Below are 18,418 nucleotides of genomic sequence, written 5' to 3' on the forward strand. Positions count from 1 at the left end.
GTCTTCGTGGGTGCCCCCCACCAGGCTTATCCCAGCTCCCAACACCCCACAGAGCACCGGTGTGGGCTCAGCACCCACTTGCTGCAGGGAGAGGAGCCATGAGGAGCAGGGACCCACCTGGCGTGGCTGGGAGCACCCAGGGGAGGCCAGGACCGAGCTCAAGGACTTGGGGAGGGAAATGGGACAGAGGCTCCAAACTTCCCCCATGATTGTGGGATTGATTAAGCACACTGATGAAGACAGCAAGGTTAATACCTGTGCCAGTGAATTATGCCACTGTCAGCCTGCTAGCTGGCAGATTTGTCACGTTCCCATCAGCTGGCATCCAGCGCAGGTTTTCAGGGTGACGTCTTCCCCTCCCGACCTCCCTGCCAGCGCCAGCGAGAGGAAAAGCCTTGGTTTTACTGACTTTTTAAGTAAATCTGAGGGAGAGACTTTTTATCCAGAGAAAGCTAATGCGAACTGTTAGAGATAAATAAATGAAAGGGCTGCCTGTAGTCTGGTTGGCTCAAAGGGAGGAAATTTGTCTCACTTTAGAAAAAGGACCTGAAGGTATCGGTCCCGTTGACTCATTCATTGTACTGTTATCTGCCAGGGAGGTTGTGACATCAGAGCAATTAAGACAAACTTTAGTCTATAAGTTCATGCCTGCAACCTCTATACATCAAAAGAAGACAAATGATCCCTCCAAGGAAGGAAACAAATATTTTCCAGGCTGCTTCCAAAGTAACATTTAGGATTTGTAGCGCTTCGGTGGGAATTTTTCACTGCGTGTTTTTTCAGGCTGCTGGTACATAATGAACTACCTGAGCTTTTCTTTTAGCAAAAGTTTATTTCTAATGCAAAAACAAGCAAACAAACCCCTCAACCTCCTCCCCTGCCCACGTCGCAGCAGTGCTCAGTTTGCTGACCTAAACCTCTGTTTACACGCCAAGCCTGCCTGTCACCCTCCTCTTCTCTGCTGTATTTTTGCAGGAAGCACCCGAACACAAGGACTGATTAAACGGGTGCCAACCTGTTGTGAAAACACACACAGACACTGCAGGACTGACAAACACAGCAGAGATGCTCATGTCTTTTTTTTTTCCTCTGCAGTAAGAGCAAAGCCAGGAGCTTTGCCCAGCAGCAGCAAGCGGTGCTCCCTGGCTCCTGGTGGCCACCACCACGCTCGCTCGTGCCCCCAGCACCAAGCCCCTTCCCCAAACAGGCAGCGGGGACGCGTGGGGAGCACGGGGCCAGCTTCAGCCCTGCTGCTTGCACCTCGTCCTTTCCCCCACGAGGTCAGGGGATGCTGTGAGCCCGTGTCGTGCTCCTCAGCCTCCTCATACGGTGCAGCAGCAGCACCCTACAGCTGCTGCCAGCTCCCCGTGCCCACCTGGTGCTCCCCTTTTAGGAGAGGGCTGCCCTCGGTTGCTCCCTCTGCACCTCAGCAAAGCCACCACGTTGGTGTGGCAAGGGCTGAAGTCACCTTCCTGCACACGGGGAGCACCCCGAGGTGCCCAAGCCATGGCTGGGTGCTCTCTGCACAGGGCTGGGCGCTGCCTTCCCTGCGTGGCTCTCACAGCAAGCCCCAGCCCCAGCAGCAAGCCCCCGGGAGCACAGAGCATCACCCATCACGTGAGAGCACGACTCCTGATACACCTGACATGCTTTTATTCCCTCACCTCCTTGCAGGATGGGCAAATCCAGACACTTTCTTTTTTTTTTTTTTCCCTTAAAAAACAAACAACAATCTCAAACAAGCATTTCGTGGATGTCTGCGCTCAGAAGACAGCCAACAACTCCTTAGGAAGTCCTCCAAACAGTCAGCGTGTCGCTCTTACAATAGCAAAAGACTAACAGTTAAAAAATACTCTGGAGCCATGAAATATACAGTACATTCAATAACAAAAAAATATAGATAAAAATACTTGCTTTAAGGCTGTGTACAGTTTAACTGAAGATTAATCTGAGGACATTAAATTGCTCAGCAATAAAAGAAATGTGTGAAGGAAATTCCTTAATGTGTGTGTATGGGAGGGAGGGAGGGAGGCATCAACAAACATCCTGAAAGATTTTGCTGATGCTTCTAGAAAATATTTTTAGCAAAATATGATCCAGAAAGACTGAGAGTCCGAAGCGAGGGACTGCTTGTGCTAGTCCCCGACGAGCTGCTGCCGTGAGCCGCTCCAGCTCACTGTGGTCCTTGCGTCGATCGCCGCTCCTCCAGCATCCTGCACACCCACATGGACACCACCTCGGCGTTCCCGTCGTTGTACTGCATGATGAACGGGTGACCCTGGAGAAGGGGACAGGCAGAGTTAGCCAAGAGAAGCACAACTCTTCCTAAGAAAAGCCAAATAGTTGTTTTTCTATCATTATTTGTAATGTTTGGAAAAAATGCACTGGAACGTGCTGCAGTTACATTGATAAAAATGCAATGAAACACCTACTCAAGCCAGTGGACTTTTAGTTGGATCCATATTATCCACATACGTCCTTTATACAGAAAAGGGAAGGCTGGGAGAACCCAAACTCTGCTGAGGCCTTAGCCTGGCATGCCTTGAAAACATCAGGTTTTCTTTTTTTAAAAAAACATTTTGAGCTCACCACGGTTTGGAGCAGCTCCTTCCTAGGACAGCCTGCGAGGCTCTTCAACCACAAAATCACGTTTTGATAAAAAGATATTCTGACAAAAACACTAACCCACCCATCTGTTTGTTAAAGTCCACGATTTCTTAGGTTTCTCTCTTTAATAGCCCCTTTGTGCAACTCTCCTGCTCAGTAACAAAATGCAATCCCTTGTGCAGAGGATTTGTAAGACCCTTGACTTCTGCCAGTAGGCACCTTCCTCTTCACCTCACCCTTACACAGATGGTTGTATGAACTATCTAGGAAAAGCGATGCCCTTCCTGGTGTTAAATTCCCCCAATTACTTGAGCTCTGTGCCTGCAGATGCAGCAGGACCAGGCTCCAGCCTCTGCAGCACCCAGCAGCCATCAGGAGAGGCATGGCGCGTGCACACACATGCGAGCACAAGTCCTTTGGAGCAATCATTTGACAAAGAAATTAAAATCTCACCTAAGCATTCCCCTAACAGGCCTTCAGGAGAAGCTACTGCAAGAACCAGAGTACGATGGAAGGAGGGATGACGATAAAATATTCTCACCCATGAAACTATACGGCTACCGCAGACACCGCGGAAGAGTTAAGGCACCTCCGAAAATCAGAACAGCATCTCAGGATTAAACAAAAATACGGCCTGCAATTTCAGCAGCCAGCTTAGGCAGCTCATGCCTCAATCTGGCCCCATTCCTAGAGATGGGAACACGCCATCTTCAGCTGAATCTCAAATGAAGTATAAAAATCCACAGGAAACCAAGCACCGCAATTACAGAAACGGCTGCAAGAAAGCGATCGCCAGGAGAAACCATCACAGATGATGAAAACCTCTCCCTCCAAATCACTCAAAAGCAGCTCAGTTTTTGCAACACTAAACTTCATGGCTCTCGCAAACAATGCCTGAAAGGAATCGGAGTCGATCTGCCGGGGAGCCCGCGGGGACGGTGACGTACATGCGGGAATTACCGGCACCGAGCGGGTCCGACACGGGGCCCGGGATGCCTGCGGTCGGCCGGGGTAGGATGGCACCGAGCGGAACAATGAAGAAGCAACTGGGCTAAATAGAGCACAATAAATCCTCGCAGCGCCAGCTTGAAGCAATAAAACACTCGGCGGGCCAGGGCCAGCGAACGCAGGAGGCGCAGGGATAAAACACACCGCTCAGCGGCAAGACGCACGCAGGAAGGGCGAGACGCTGGTGCTTCAGCCCTTTGGGATGGCTGGAATCTCAGCTACAACGTTTTTGGGAGAAGTCTGAGATGTGGGGAGCCCTTCTTCGAGTCTTACTGGGACCTGTAAGACTCGGGTTGCTCGCCCAGTTCACCTCTGGGAGGAGATGGAAGCAATCCTCTGGTGGAGGTGCTCGGCTGAGCTGGAGGTCCACCACCAGGGGAACCCCACACAGACCACGAGGAGCTACAAACGTCTCAAGTGTTTTGTTTCACAGCCTCTGGTGCCCTGACAGCTGCCTAACAGCCCCGGCAATGAGTTTCTCTGAAGCACAAACCCCTGCCAGCCACAGCGATGCTCCAAATTCGCTCTTGTTAACTGCTACAGAAATAGATATTTTTTCCCCCAATATTCAGTTCTTTTGAAGCCTCCTTTCAGGCATGTCTGGCTTCAGGGAGCAACGCTAGGTTTGTTCGAGGGCTCTGAATTTCAGGTGCAGGCAGGCACGTGTGAGCTCGGCCCCCATCACTGCTGGTAAAACGGCCCGCCGAGGACGAGGAACATGCCCAGAGGTCCCAGAGTCCGTTCGAGAGCTCGGAGGATGGCAGCAGACACTTCAATGCTACCGAGGGAAGATGGATGATCTTCAAATGATGCATTTGAGTACACAGACGCTCGCGGCACTGAGCATATGGACAACGTCTTTTCCCTTCCAACACCTGGCTACCAGAAATCTTCAGCTTTGGTCTTGAATGTCTAACGTCAGGAACAACGATGGAGCAAGACTACACCCTCTGTTTTTTTTTTTTTCCTTACTGCAGCTATCCCACAAACATTTGGGTTTTATTATTTAAACAAATGCAATCTGAAACTTTCCCGGTTTTGAAATATGCCTCGATTCCTACCTAGGGCACAATTTGGGAGGGAGCACGACCTGGGACCCGGAGGCAGGAGTCCTGGGGTTTCTCCCCACGCTGCCACAGACTTTCCAGCCTGACCTTCAGGAGGCTGCTTCACCTCCCGCAGCCTTATGGCTAAAAGGGAACACGCGATTCTGCTCTCTCGTGGGAGTGCTGAAAGGATCAGCGCAAGCGTGGTTTGCACCACGCCGCCACCTTTTTGGGTGCAAAAAGTGCAAGACTAAGGGAAAGGCTTATTATTATTAGCAACACAGCCTAGAGGTAGCTGCTCTGCCTCTTACACAAAACAACAGCCAAGGACACCAGTCAGAACTAGGGAAAAACAACGGAGCCCACAGACGAGGAAGAGCAGATGCATTGGGGCAATTAAAAAAAAAGCTATTACAAGACAGTCCGCTTCTCCCATGAATCTCCTTTACGACGGAGCGGCTCCCCGCAGAGGAGACGTCTCCCACCCACCACATCCTTGCCGTTCAGCTGCTCAGAGCACGCAGGGAAAGCTCGCCACGCTGCTCATCCTGTTTGCTTTGCTTTGCGGGGTTATTCCGCTGAAGCCTTGGGTTTTACGCACTCGTTTTTCTCCCTAGAAATAAGTTTCACCCGAAACCACTGTTTAGATTTCTCTCGTCTTTATACTGCCCTAGCGAGGATTTTTCTCAGCCTGAAGGGATGTTTTTACCAGGCTCTTTTTTGTTGTTGCTGATATATTTTTTTTTTTAATGGGGAATGTGAGAACAGACATCTCCACCAAAGCTAAGGTTACAGCGTCAGTGGGACCTGTATTTGCAGATCTTGGTAGCCAGCCCATGGCACGTTGAGGTCAGGCACATCAAGTAGGGAAGTCACAAGGAGCACAGGGTGCACAAGGTCCATGGATGGCCCCAAATCACTTTCCTGCCTCTAATACCCGGCCTCACCAGACCACACCTCGCTCAGAAGCACCTTGCTGCTGCAGTCACACCTGCAACTGCAACAAAAACACACAAAGAGCACACAACTGTGGACAATGTGTGAACCCATCAAACCTGCCCTTGGCCTGCTCACAGCAGCGTTTAAGTTGAGATGCAGTACGACCTATCTAAGAGGTACTTGTAGTCAGCTCGGCATCCAGAAATGTCTCGGGGAAAACAATCAAAGTTTCCTCTGAAGGCTCAAATCACCATGGTTGCACCAGCAGCAGTCTCCTCTACTCTTCGCAACTTCTTCACAAGGTCACCCCGTCGGGTTCTCCACGTTTTGCCACTATTCTGCATCCAGTCCCTGACTCCATCCCTTCTCAGGCACCTAGAGAAGGGCAACCATTAACTCCCACAAACCAAACCATGCACCTCAGAAAGCAGCGAATTAAACTGGAGATGTTTTTTGGAGGGGAGTGTGGAAAGAAGGGGAAGGGAGATCAGATGAGGAGGGAAGGGAAATACAAGGGAAAAAAAGGTTAAAAAAAAAAACTGCTGGAGGAGAAATGCAGCTGCACTGCCCCAGAGCATGCCCAGGCTGCAGGATGGGGCTGGGGATGAACTGTCACTTCAGGAAACAAAAAAGCCAAGGCAAGCTGCAACACTGGAGGCCAGCTATTAGTGAATTCTGGTCACTGAGCGACTCAGCAACAAACAGGGATCCCAGCCCTCACTACAACAGTGAGCGATGCCTTCTAAAATAAACACAACCTGCTGGACTTAAAAATCCCCGCGTAGATTTGCTTTGCTTTGCAAGCTAACATTGATAAAGGGTGAATGCACGGAGGATTGAAACGTGTTTTTTTTTTTGTTGCAGTGGATGGTTACCAGTAGCAGGATGGCTCTCTTGGTTTGGGTGGTGCACGTACCTTGCTGCAGCTGCCATCCGTTTTTTGACGCGTTTCATTTTTGCAAATGCCAATTCTTAAATACTCACCGTGACGAATACTCAGCAATCAGCACACCCAGCAGACCCAAGCAGCAGAAAATACGCTCAAAAGCCAGCACCAAAGCACTCCCCCATCCTGGCCAGGCACTGATCCGCCTCGCCCCAGCCCTGGGGTCTGGCTGGGCACAGCCTGCGGCGATTTCTGCTGCCGGAGGCTCGGAGCAGAAAAGGTCAGGCGGGACGGGGCCGGGGATAGCCACAGAGTGAGTGTCAGCCAGCCTAATTTTGTGTGTCAACTCTGAAAATTAGATAAACAATGACAAACCAGGCTTTTTAAATGAACTTGTCTCATCTCGTTCTCTTGATAAAGGGTACATTTCTCAAGTTGCAGTGTCCCGTCAGACAGGTTAACTCTTTCGAAGGGGAGCGCCTCGCAGAGGGGGATATAAATGATTTAAATATCTGACATGAAATTAAAAGGGCAGCACCCCCCTGAACACACAGCCCTGGTAATTCGAACTCGTTGCCCACACGCCATCAATCATTTAGCCCAGTCAATTAAATCGCCATTATTCAAGGGTAAAAGTTCCATAATTTTACCTACCCTTAAAATTCAGTAATTTGCTTTCATGGTTTTCTCCTCCGGCCTAAGAAATCTTCATTTTTGATATTAATCTGCACAGAGCTTATTGCAACAGACCCTGAATCGTGTCCTCGGCAGGGCTGCAGGCACATGGGGTGCTTCCTGCCCCCAGGGGCAGCTCTGCTCATGGGTTCCTCTGCCACTGACTATGAAATGTCCACGTCTGGATGGCACCATGGAGGTTTAGACCTACAGCCAGGTCCATAACCACTGCCACAGGACAGGCAGACAATAAATAACATTGTTTAAGCAACGCTCCTGTGATTTCAGAGGACTTTGCAAGCACAAAGCAAGTGTGGGTCAGGCTGATTTAATGGGTCCAAGAGATACGCAGCTGCTGACCTTAACCAGGATGGTGAAAAAGCAGATTCCCAATTTGAAACACTAATGAGCCACCTATTTCCTTGCAAATCTGCAAAAATGACAGGGTGGGATCTCCTGGAGCAGAAGACATGGGGGTACATGGAGGACACGGAGAGGAACGTTAGATCCAAGCGGTGCCCAGGGACACTGCTCTTATTTTGATAATACGGTCAGATCCAACCCCAGCATCACCTCCTTAATTTTTTTCTGCTGGGCGGTGAGAGGTTAATTGGGGCAGCACAACTTGCTCCTGGCTATCCTGGAGAACGTGCTGGGATCAGGGCTGGCTCACTTCATTACTCAGGGGCACGTGAGCCCTTCAAACCTGCACGGAGAGCTGCATCCCTGCAGGAGGACACGAAGGTTAAGGGGAGGACACCTGGGAATGCCATCCCGTGGCCCCTCGAGCTTACGGATGGCTCTGGCCAGAGCAGCACAGGGACGAGCAGCGCTGTGCCTGTCCTGCCCATGCCACTGCCAGGATCACAGCCAGGTGCCCCCACGGCACCCACCTCTGATTTTGGTGGTGGTGAAAGCAGCAGCAGGTTCCTGGGGTGCTGCACACCCTCCCTCCTTCCTCCTCCCCAGCAAAAAAAAGCCATGCCCTGACTTTTGATCCTGCACGGCCAGGGCCAGCCTCTCAGCAGCAAGCTGCAAAGACAGACCTCAGCACGAACCTGAGGGGTATGGAGGAGGAAGGAGGGACACCACTTCAGGGCCCAAAACCTCCTGGTAACAACTGTCTGACATCCAAACGTGATCACAACACCTGGCAAATTGGAAACGACCCTAAAGGACTTCATGCTTACGCAAGGGATGTTAGGAAACAGGCAGCGCTGCTGTTGGTTGCACCAGCGCGAGCCTTTTCACGCTCTCTTTTACAGGAATCCTCCCAGATTGTGTAGTAAAAGCACTGTGCTCCATTTATTACGGGGAGGCACAGACAAATTATGCATTTCATTTAAAAATTTGAATTCAGCGTAACAAAAAATATAATAAAAAGATCCCAACTGTTGCAGACATAGACTATCAAGACGATGGCAGTGCCCTTAGACAGCATTTCAAATACAGTTTATTAGCCTGTGATATGAAAAGGGTATTTTTATTGCATGATATAATGCAATGGGACCTTGGGCGCTCTGCAGAAGGACCTTGCACTCAGAAGTGTAATGAACCCATAGTCCAAAAAACATTATACTGTACATTAACCTATCATTAATGGCACATTAGGGCTAGGGGCATTGCACGCTTTCTGGTCAGGGCTCCATCAGGACAGTATGGAGGAAACCACAGTCTTCACAGGCTTAAAACAAATAGAGAAAATAAATATTACTGATGGCTACAGGCTGCTTTAAGGGAAGCTCACTCTCCGCTCAACACGCGATTCTGATGCCATTTTTTAAAGGGGGAGGGAAAAGACAATGCAGCAGTTTATTAGGCAATATTGGAGCCGGCGTGTCACTGCTCTGCAGCACCGAGTATCTCCGTGGTGCATCAGATGCCTCAACGCAGAGCTTTTCCTGCAAAAACATGGCAGCTCTGAGCACTGGGGCATCTTTTAAGAAAAAATGAAAAAATCAGTGCCCTTCCCTCACCCCTGATGACACGGGTAAGGCTTCCCTGGCAGGTGGAGTTAAGACCTTGGGAGAACTTGCTCTGCCCCAGCTCTGCACAGCCCCATTGCTGCTTGCAGGACATCTGTGACCCATTTCCACCCCACCCCACTTTTGCTCCTGAATGAGCTGGGATGTCTTACTCCACTGGAGGTGCCCTCTGTTTGAAGGCAGGCTTGATCTGTAAAAAGTCTGTTTGGCAACTCATCCCTTTGCTGTCTGAAGGAGTGCAAGCCCTGCAATTATGGAAAATAAGAACTTGGCTGTAAACTAGTGCACCACAGTTAGCATCCCAGCTAGTTCTCCGATTGCTACTGATGTTTTTATGCTATTTACAGCTCTTATAATTAAATGAGGGCACATATTCAAGAGGAAATTCTTGCCCACTCCCATCTTTAGTGGGAATACAAGTCAGACCTCCAAAATGACAAATAAAAACCTCAGCTCTGGAGCTGTTTTACCTCCCCGGATGCCTGGAGAGACAAAGTGTTCAAGCAACCCAAATTACCCCCAAACTGACCCTGCGTCCCCCTCTAGTGACCTCTGCACACGCAGGATTTCATTACTACTGCCTCCAGTCGTGGAGGATTTTACATCTAGAGCTTCTGCCTCCAAGGACAAGCCAAACTAAACGCTGTTCTAATTATCTGTGCTAGCTATCCACAAGGCCGATTTCTGCTCCCACAGCCAGGAATAGCAGCGAGGAATCCTCAGGCCAATACTCTACTGCTGACTCCCAAAACATTGTTAATTCACAGGCACAGAAGGTGTCAGAGTCCTCCTCAGGGGCTGCGCCATGCAGCTGCCTTCCCTCCATCGCTCTCTTCTAAGGCTCAATGGGGGTAAAAAATCTGAAGGCTCCACATGCTCACATTGATCCGTGGAGACACAGGATATATACACGAGTGGGAAGGCCCTGCCAGACACTACTGAAGTATGATCTGGCTGTTGCATCCCTTGCTTCACTTTTGCGATTTTAGGATGTGTTTTGCCCACAGCAGGTAACCAAGTGTTTACTGGCCCAGATCTCTCCCCCAGTTGCCACCCTCTCTATATTGACTACTCTGGGCAAGGGCTGCCTCTCACTGCACTTGGCAAAGAATTCAGCACGCCCACAAGTCCGTCCTCAACTGGCTGCTAGAGCGAAATGTCCCATAGCATGGGCCAAAAAGACAGGGGTCTTCAAACAGATCTGCAAAGCTGTGGGGGGCAGAGGGACTTCAGGAATCAGAAGATGAAAGCATCCAGAAAATAATGTTTTCCCAGAATTTCCCACCCCATGGGGACATCACCTGTAGCTTCTGCCATCTTGGAGAGCACAAAGCACCCATTTGTCTAGTCTATGGTGGGGGTATTGAAGTGGGTCAGAAACTACACTGATCAGTGGCTTTTCCTGGGTGTAGATAAAGCAGGGACAAGAATACACCTATAAGCAAAATCAAGTATCATTAGTCTCCTTGAAGTTTGTGCTCTCTTTCCTCATTCCTTATTCTGAGCAGTTAATAGCACGGCCCTCGCCTGCTAAACAGTTCCACGCGGAGCGTCGGAAAGTGGTGAGTTTTGTTTGTTGCATGGCCTCCCTAACATACACTGTAATTAAAATGTTGATTACTAAACAGTTTAAATATATGACAGACAATGCAGTTAAAGCCTACAGTTAGGTCAATATGTGATTTAGATTTGCCATTTAAAAACTCTCATTTAAATTTTGCATACATTAATCACTACCATACTTCAATGTTCTGATATCCACCTGACTACACTATTAAAATAAAACTTGCTGCCCCAGGGAAATCCTACTTATTCTTAATTGTTTCGAGGCTTTGATGGGCTTTTAATCTAAGATTAATTTATGCAATTTTAAATAACTCTTCTTATGATTAATAAGCTTGAAAATTAAAAGGAGTCTAAAGCAATTATAATGAGCATTTGGTCATAACCTCATTAGGAGAAGGAGTGAAGGATACAGCTCTGGAATTCTTACAAGACTACAATTTAAGGTTACTTTCAGAGGAGTCAAACATAGTTCTTGAAATTGCAAAGGCAGATTAGCCTAGGTCAGTGCTAGAACTGCGGCTATCTAGATTAGCACACTAATGATTTTATCCCTCTGATAATATTTAAGATAGTGAGGAGATGATACAAAATGTACTAAACAATGATAAATGAATAACACTATGAAATGCTGAAGTCTTGGAGCTCAATTTCCTATATATATTTTTTTCCTCTGATGAAGACTCCTTTCACTTTTTTCCATGTTACTTCTCTGAATGTAGATGAACTTTTTCCAATGCACTTTTAGTTTTTATAAAATAAAATTAATGGTAAATGATTTTCAGAAGGTTTAGTAGTTTTGTTGATGCACCAAAATTCTTCTGCAATTTGCAGAACTTGTCTTTACATAATAACAATTTCCAAGCACAATGGGTGGATCCAGAGGAACAACAGCTTAACTTAAACCTGAAAACCTTAACCTGAAGACAAGCTGTGCACAAATCACACCCAAATTTGCACTTTTAAACAGTAATATACATCTTCCATTATGATTAAAACCCCTTTTATAACCATCTTCTGAAGCTCTGGATGTTGGCCATAGCCAAATAACGTGCTGGTGGCCCTAAAAGCAGCCCTGACCAGTGTGTCTGGGCCGGCCGCTCAGGACAGCAACTTATCACCAGACTCGGAGTCAAGAGGTGATTTTCTTTCAGATCAGGTTAGCAGCAACTAGTACAGCTCCTCTGACTTGACTTTGTAATTCAATTCCTCCATACTGCAGAACCCCAGGGTGCGCACGAGTGAGTCTGATTTTTGCTACGCTCTTCCTGTTGTGCATACTCGTCTTAAATGTGCAATGGAGTTTTGGTTTTGGCTGTGGCACAGGCAGATCTATTCACCCATCTGCAGATCATTCTTTCTACAGCAGTTTTGCTTTTGATATTTGCCGTTAAACCAATAACTGTGCTTGGCATGCTTCTTGGTGCTTAGCTAACAAAACGAGCTAACTCCCAGCAAAGGTATTTTTCATGATGACTCTTAAAAAAAACTAAGGCAACCGAAATATAATTGGAACATGCTTTTGCAAGTGTTGCTGAGGTTAAGAAGAGCTGTAGAAGAGGAATAGAGAGAGTGGCCCAAGGCTGATAGAGTATGTCAACATTAGCAAGCTGTCGACAACAGAAGCAGATCTGCAGAGTGAAATGGTTGGTGCAGTGTTTCAGGGATGGAAGAGGTTTTACTTTTGACCAGCTCTGGTCTGGTCTATGGATGCAGTGCCTATTAGTAGCTGGAGCACATGAGGTATGTGCCTGGAGCACATCTTCTGCTTTGGTTTCATTTTAAATTGATTCGATTCATGAGCTTCAAGACCCATCTGTGATGAGAATGGAAGTGCAGTAGCTCTGAAAGATGTGGAGATTCAAACCAAAATGCACACCTGACCTAAACTCTAATGTTAATTCAGATGCATCCTCAGCAGGGTACTTTAGCTCTTGGCTCACTGTGACAGTCTTGTTGACACCAAGCAGACAAACACTAAAAACTGATGTAGTGTTTCCTTCAAACAAATTTCCCAGACAGGGAAAGAAGGGAGAAAAAAAATGTGCTTTCTCCAAGTTTAAAGAAACTGTTTTCTACTGACTGAGTTGGAAAAAATTGGAAAAGTATCCTCCAACTTTGGAGTAGAAAATGCTGTGTGAATACATGTGAGCGTACATATACACACCGACAACAACCAAAACAATGACAACAAAAAAAAAAAGATGATTTGACTGGAAACAAAAAGGAATAATGAACCATCCCACACGTCACTGGCATAGGGAAGTTTCTGCAAATTAACAGGTTGTTTTTAAAAGTACTCCATAAGATCATATCCCATCACATGCCTAAACACTATCTAGCGCAAAATAACACGGCTATGTTTGCCAGGTTTCAGTAAAAAGAATAAATAGAGCAAGTATTAAATGTTGAAGCACAAACATACAGTCTAACCATGCTGCGTCAGGAGCTGACGACCAGGTACAAAACTATGTGTCAATAAATGTATGGAACCCTACTAAAAATACAGAGAAGGCCATAAAATAAATAACCACTAGTTGGCTTGGCAAAAAAAAAAAAAAAAAAAATCATTTGAATCCCACACAAGGTCAGTGTGCAAACGACCAAGGCCATCTCGACCACTTCCCCCAGACCCCACTGGGAGCCAAGCTCGGCTCCGAGGCCGGCAGGGCCGCGCTCCCCATGGCGCAGGCAGGCACTGGCGGAGCCGTTCTGGCCTACACCAGCTGAGCATCCACCCCAGCATCCCCCATTAAACTGGAAGGGGCAGATGTGTGTTTATGGGACAATGAACTTTTCCAGGGCCTCGGCTCGTCGCGCTTTGCCGTTACGGCCTTAATAAACCCGCGCGCTTCCCGCTCTGCGGCAGCTGCCTTCGGCGGGAGCGCGGGCAGCCGCTTCCAGAGGAGAGGCCGCGGCTTCAAAAAATCATGTTTAATTTAAAAATTAGAAACTGGAGCAGGCTGTGAGCGCAGAGGTTGATTGAAACAAAATTTAAATTCCTGTCAAGCCCATTTAAACACAGGGGCCCTTCATAGACAATTAGCTGCTCCCTGTGAACGCTGAATAAACTCAGGCCTGGTCACTGTTAGAAGAGAGCAGACCTACTGTGAGGAGCTGGAAAAAAATTAACTAAAATCAGGCTGTATGAAATATTTAGCCTCCCAGTTTATCACAGGGGTTTGAAAGTGTAAACAAGACAAAAATCGATTCCTCGGTGCCCTCCAATCAATCCCCCAAAATGGTTAGGGCATCTGTTTCTGCTAAATTTTGTTTACTCTGGCAGATTTGCCTTAATTGCAGTTGTTTATCTCCCATTGTCCCCGGGGCCCTAATCTCCCGATTACTAATACTTAACACTCATTTCACATCTAAAGCTACTTCTAATCCTCAACAGGTTTCTGGGGCTCTTAAAATTATTGAAGCCATGGGGACGGGAGATGCAACCTCTTTGTGAGAGGGACATTTTCTTATCTGCTACCAGCTGGGTCCAATCATCACCAGGGATGGCTGCAACAAAGGTGCTAAAAGGCTCTTTCACAGCCACTGCTGCTCCGCTGGGAATTCAGCGGATAAAAAAGAGCTTTGATGGAAAAAATCCGAACAAGAGGGCTATAACAGTCCAGCCAAATAAAGTTACTGTCATAATCAAGTGCTGTCAATCACAATGAAAATCCAATTAAAAATCTTTCAGTGCGGCCCTCTTAAGTAGAAAAATGTTCCCTATTTATATGCGTTTTTGTCAACTGCACAAATTAGAAAGTCGTATTAATTGATTTTTTACTACTTTAGGCCCTGATCCTCCAGCTGAATTTCTGTGGATGTAAGAATCAACTGGCACAAATCTGATTAAGGGATTTGAGGCATAATGCACACAGGTCATAGGAAGCCATATCTGTATCTCCTGCTTTATACCCTGCTCATTCATAGGCAATTACTACTCTTATTTAATACTGCAGGAGAATCTTGAGGTGCTAATCAGAACGCAGGCCCACTGTTGCTGGTACTATACAAATGTCAGCAATTTCAATCTGTCCAGCGTGTCTGAATCAATTTTAAATTCCGGTGTCATTAAACAAATAAATACTGTACAAAGATTTCCAGAGCTGCCCATTACAGCAAATTCTGTGATGAATTTGGAACAAAAAGGAAGGATAGTATTCTAGGAGTTACAGATACGCCTCTTATTTTGGAACTATTAACATTTTCTTTCTTTAAAAAAAAAATATGTAGGGAAGACAATTGACATAGAAATATTAATATCATAAATGCACAACTTCTCAATGTATCATAATTCAAAGACTTGTAATTCTGCTACCAAAATGAGTGAGATGTAAATATTTGCCTAAGTGTCTGGAGAACTACAGAACAACTAGAAGTGCCAAATGGAACATTTGCTCAAATTAAACTGCAAAGCCCAAGAGACTCAAGACACCAAAAATATTAACTATCATCTAAGCTGTATCACTCTAAGCTGTTGCCAATTTGTTTTTGCCCAATTTCCTTAGATTTTCAATACTTCTTTGTGCCAGCTCAAGTTATTTCTTTTCACATTTCACTGGAAAATGCCACTATATTGTGCAGCTTTAGGGCATGTTAGAAAGAAAGAGTCAGATTTTCACATTTTCTATAAAAAATCAGCAGTGGTATGAGCAATGGGACTGCAGAAGACAGTGAATGAATATAACACCTTAAAACTCTAATGCTAACAAGTTAACCTTGTCACATTCTTAGTCTTCTGTAATTGCTGGATTTAGTGACACTGATAGAATGTATTTCTCCATTTCGATAGCTGATTTCTCAAGTGACAAAGAAGAGCAAATCATATCCCTAAGGACAGAAACAGCAGAGAGAGAGAGCGAAGGAAAGAGAGAGAAGGGAAGATCCATAACCCACCTTCCCCTATTTCAGCAGAGTGTTGAGTAATGCAGCCTCCTGAAATAATATACATTTTTTCCTCCAAATCTTCAACTATCCTGACCAAGGAAGATGACAAACACACAGTAACAGGAACACCTCGAATCCTAGTGTGAAATCCCAGCATTGGTGAAGTCAATATAAATTCTTCATTGACTCCAGCATAGCCAGGATTTCATCCAGGACTCCTTGTCCACTGTGTGTCTGTGATCGATTGAGGACACAGTTTAATATTTATCATGTTTACAACAGCTGAAATACCTGGCTCTGTACTTTATTTTTCCTTAGGAAGTCAAGAAAAAGCCCTTTCCTTTACATCTGGTATGTATTTTGGTGTCTGTCAGAATTTCTCCTTGTCATGGGGTGAATGAACTGGGATCATTGTGACAGAGGACAGCCTAAATGTTTGCAAACAAAGCTATCCATCACAGGTTCAAGCACTGACAATTTTATGCTGGACAAATCATCTCTGATAGGTGATCCTGCACTGGCTCGGGGACAAAAAAAATATGCTTGTAAGTAGCCAAAGAGTGAAAATTCTTGGCTCAATGTGATCCAGCAATGATGCATAAACATCTAGACAGATCGAGACAGAAAACATTTATCTGTAAGCTGTCTTCAGAAGATTTACTGGATGCATCTATGAAAAGCAAAGTGCAGACAGCCCTCTGCTTTTTGTCAAAATTTAAGGTCATCAAAAAACCCAGCCTGTTCAGCGCTCTCAGCTACTCAGTCAGTGATGCCACTGCTGTAATGCAAAGCCAAATTAGCTGTTGGGGGAAAACACTGTTATTGACAAACACGAGTGGAAGTACGCTATTGGCTTTATTCTGAAGGTTTACAGGGAAATTCAGGTAGGATTACGCTGATCCTCCACTTGTTTGTTTAAAGCACTAAAGTATTTCCCACGGGCTACAAACTATGGTTTAACACAACAAGCTGCAAAAAAATGTAGCTCTCCCTGGTAAGAACTGCTACTGATCAGACTCTCTAGAAAATGACTACTTAAAATAGTGCTACTTAAATGCTTCTCATTTGCTGCAGGTAGGGGAACAAACAACCAGAATCCATATTTGACAGTCTGCAATGTTCATGAAAACATATTTAAATATAACAAATGATCTATGAAAAAATGCCCACTGTAGCTAATAAGACCAAGGTGCCTACCTAAATGTCATTCCTGAAGTGTACAGAGGGATTGCTGAATGCACAGGAATAGGGAATTTCGATATTGCACTAGGCGTTTAAAAAAACAAACAAACATAATAATAATAAACAATAAAAAAATATTTTCAGCAAGTCAGTGGTTTTGACACAGACAATGTACAATTTATCATACAATTCTGAATTAATCACGTGCCAACATGAGAAGTATCATGAATTTAAAGTTTAAAAAAAAAAAAAAAAAAGGAGAAAAGCTAGAAGTTGTAATTCCTATTTGGAGATCTAAACAAAAATGAGGAGATCTGTGCAAAAGGAATCAAGTGCAGAAGCTGACTGGATCCTTGGCCAAAAGCACTGCCTCTATCTGCCCAATATGTCCCTCAAGAAATCCAAATGGCATCCTAATGACTGTACTTTGAGGCATCCATGGGAAAGCATAAAGAAATAAATGCTACATGCTTGACTTTTGGTATTTCAAATACAATTTCCTTAAGTAGATCGCTTTCATTTATTCAGCAATATGTAGCTTAGTAGAGTTCAATGCTGTACTAACAAAAAAACTCAACCGGAGACTTCAGCAAATCTGCTGTTTTTTTGAAAAGCACATACAATCTGCAAAATAAAAGGCCAAGCTTCCAGCTAAAGAAGAGATTTTAAACAATTACCAAAGCGGGATAGTGATATCATAAAGGCAATTTCTGCGCTAGCTTGTTTTCTGAAACTCTCTTTGCCTCTGAACAGCTAGAACAGATAATAACTATTAGTAAATCAAACTCCTGCAATATCCAGCTGTGTCTCACACATTTACATACAGATAGAATGGGTATATGTTTTTAATATGTATGCGATACGTACTTTTACCACAGCTGAAGTGCATGTACAAAGGAGGAGGAGAATGGGAATGGAATCAGCATGAGATAATAAAGTGGCCTAGATAAAGTATTAGCCAGCGATTGATCTCAAACAGGGGATGTTGCTTCTCTCTGACCTGATTACTTACTATGCATAGATTCCATTAAATAGAGCTTAGAATGGAAAGCTTCTGAAAAATACCGTAAATACAGTCAGATCTACAGCTTCCTGAGCCAAACCAGCGTGCGGATGCCTACCCATACACTCGGCACAAGCAGGAGCTCGAACCTTCCCCGTGCCGCCACGTCGCGCTCGCAAACTGCATGCACCCCACTCGTGACTGTCCGTGCTTCCCCAGCAGCCTGGCTTGCAATGCCAGATGGCTCCGTGGTTTAAATGAAAACGGGAAGTTCACGGAAAAAAATAATCTTTACAGAGAAGAACTGCTGAGATCTTGCTTTTCTGGTTGGAAGGGGAGGGAAGAGAGATGGAGGAATACACTAAGATGTGCAGATTTCCATGGTGCTGAAACAGGAGCAGGTTCAATTTAATTGACTCTATGCCTTTCTTGTCTTAAGAAGGAGCAAATTGGAGACAAAAGAGCAGACACAGTAAGAACAATGTTCAGAATAACCACTGGTGAATTATAAAGAACATTCCTTCCCCAGAACGGACAATTTTCCCATTGCTTGGTGAAATTACTTTTTTTTTTTTTTAAACACTCCTGTGGAAAAAGTATGCTAATTGGAAATACTTTGAATCAACTAAATTGCTGA

The 18,418-nt window shown here is 45.6% G+C and overlaps 1 protein-coding gene across 5 annotated transcripts in view; it reads right to left on the bottom strand.

The window, feature by feature from the left end:
• Positions 1–812: 812 nt before the first annotated feature.
• Positions 813–18,418, bottom strand: part of MAP2K5 (mitogen-activated protein kinase kinase 5) — a 127,195-nt gene continuing 109,589 nt past the window's right edge. For all 5 annotated transcript variants that reach the window (XM_084532596.1, XM_084532594.1, XM_084532595.1 and 2 more), the window contains one exon: positions 813–2,278. In XM_084532596.1, the coding sequence (XP_084388722.1) occupies positions 2,174–2,278 (105 nt within the window). In that variant the 3' untranslated portion in view covers positions 813–2,173. The remainder of the gene's footprint in view (positions 2,279–18,418) is intronic.

This window comes from Aythya ferina (genome assembly GCF_964211825.1).
Source record: "Aythya ferina genome assembly, chromosome: 11".
NCBI classification, from domain to species: domain Eukaryota; kingdom Metazoa; phylum Chordata; class Aves; order Anseriformes; family Anatidae; genus Aythya; species Aythya ferina.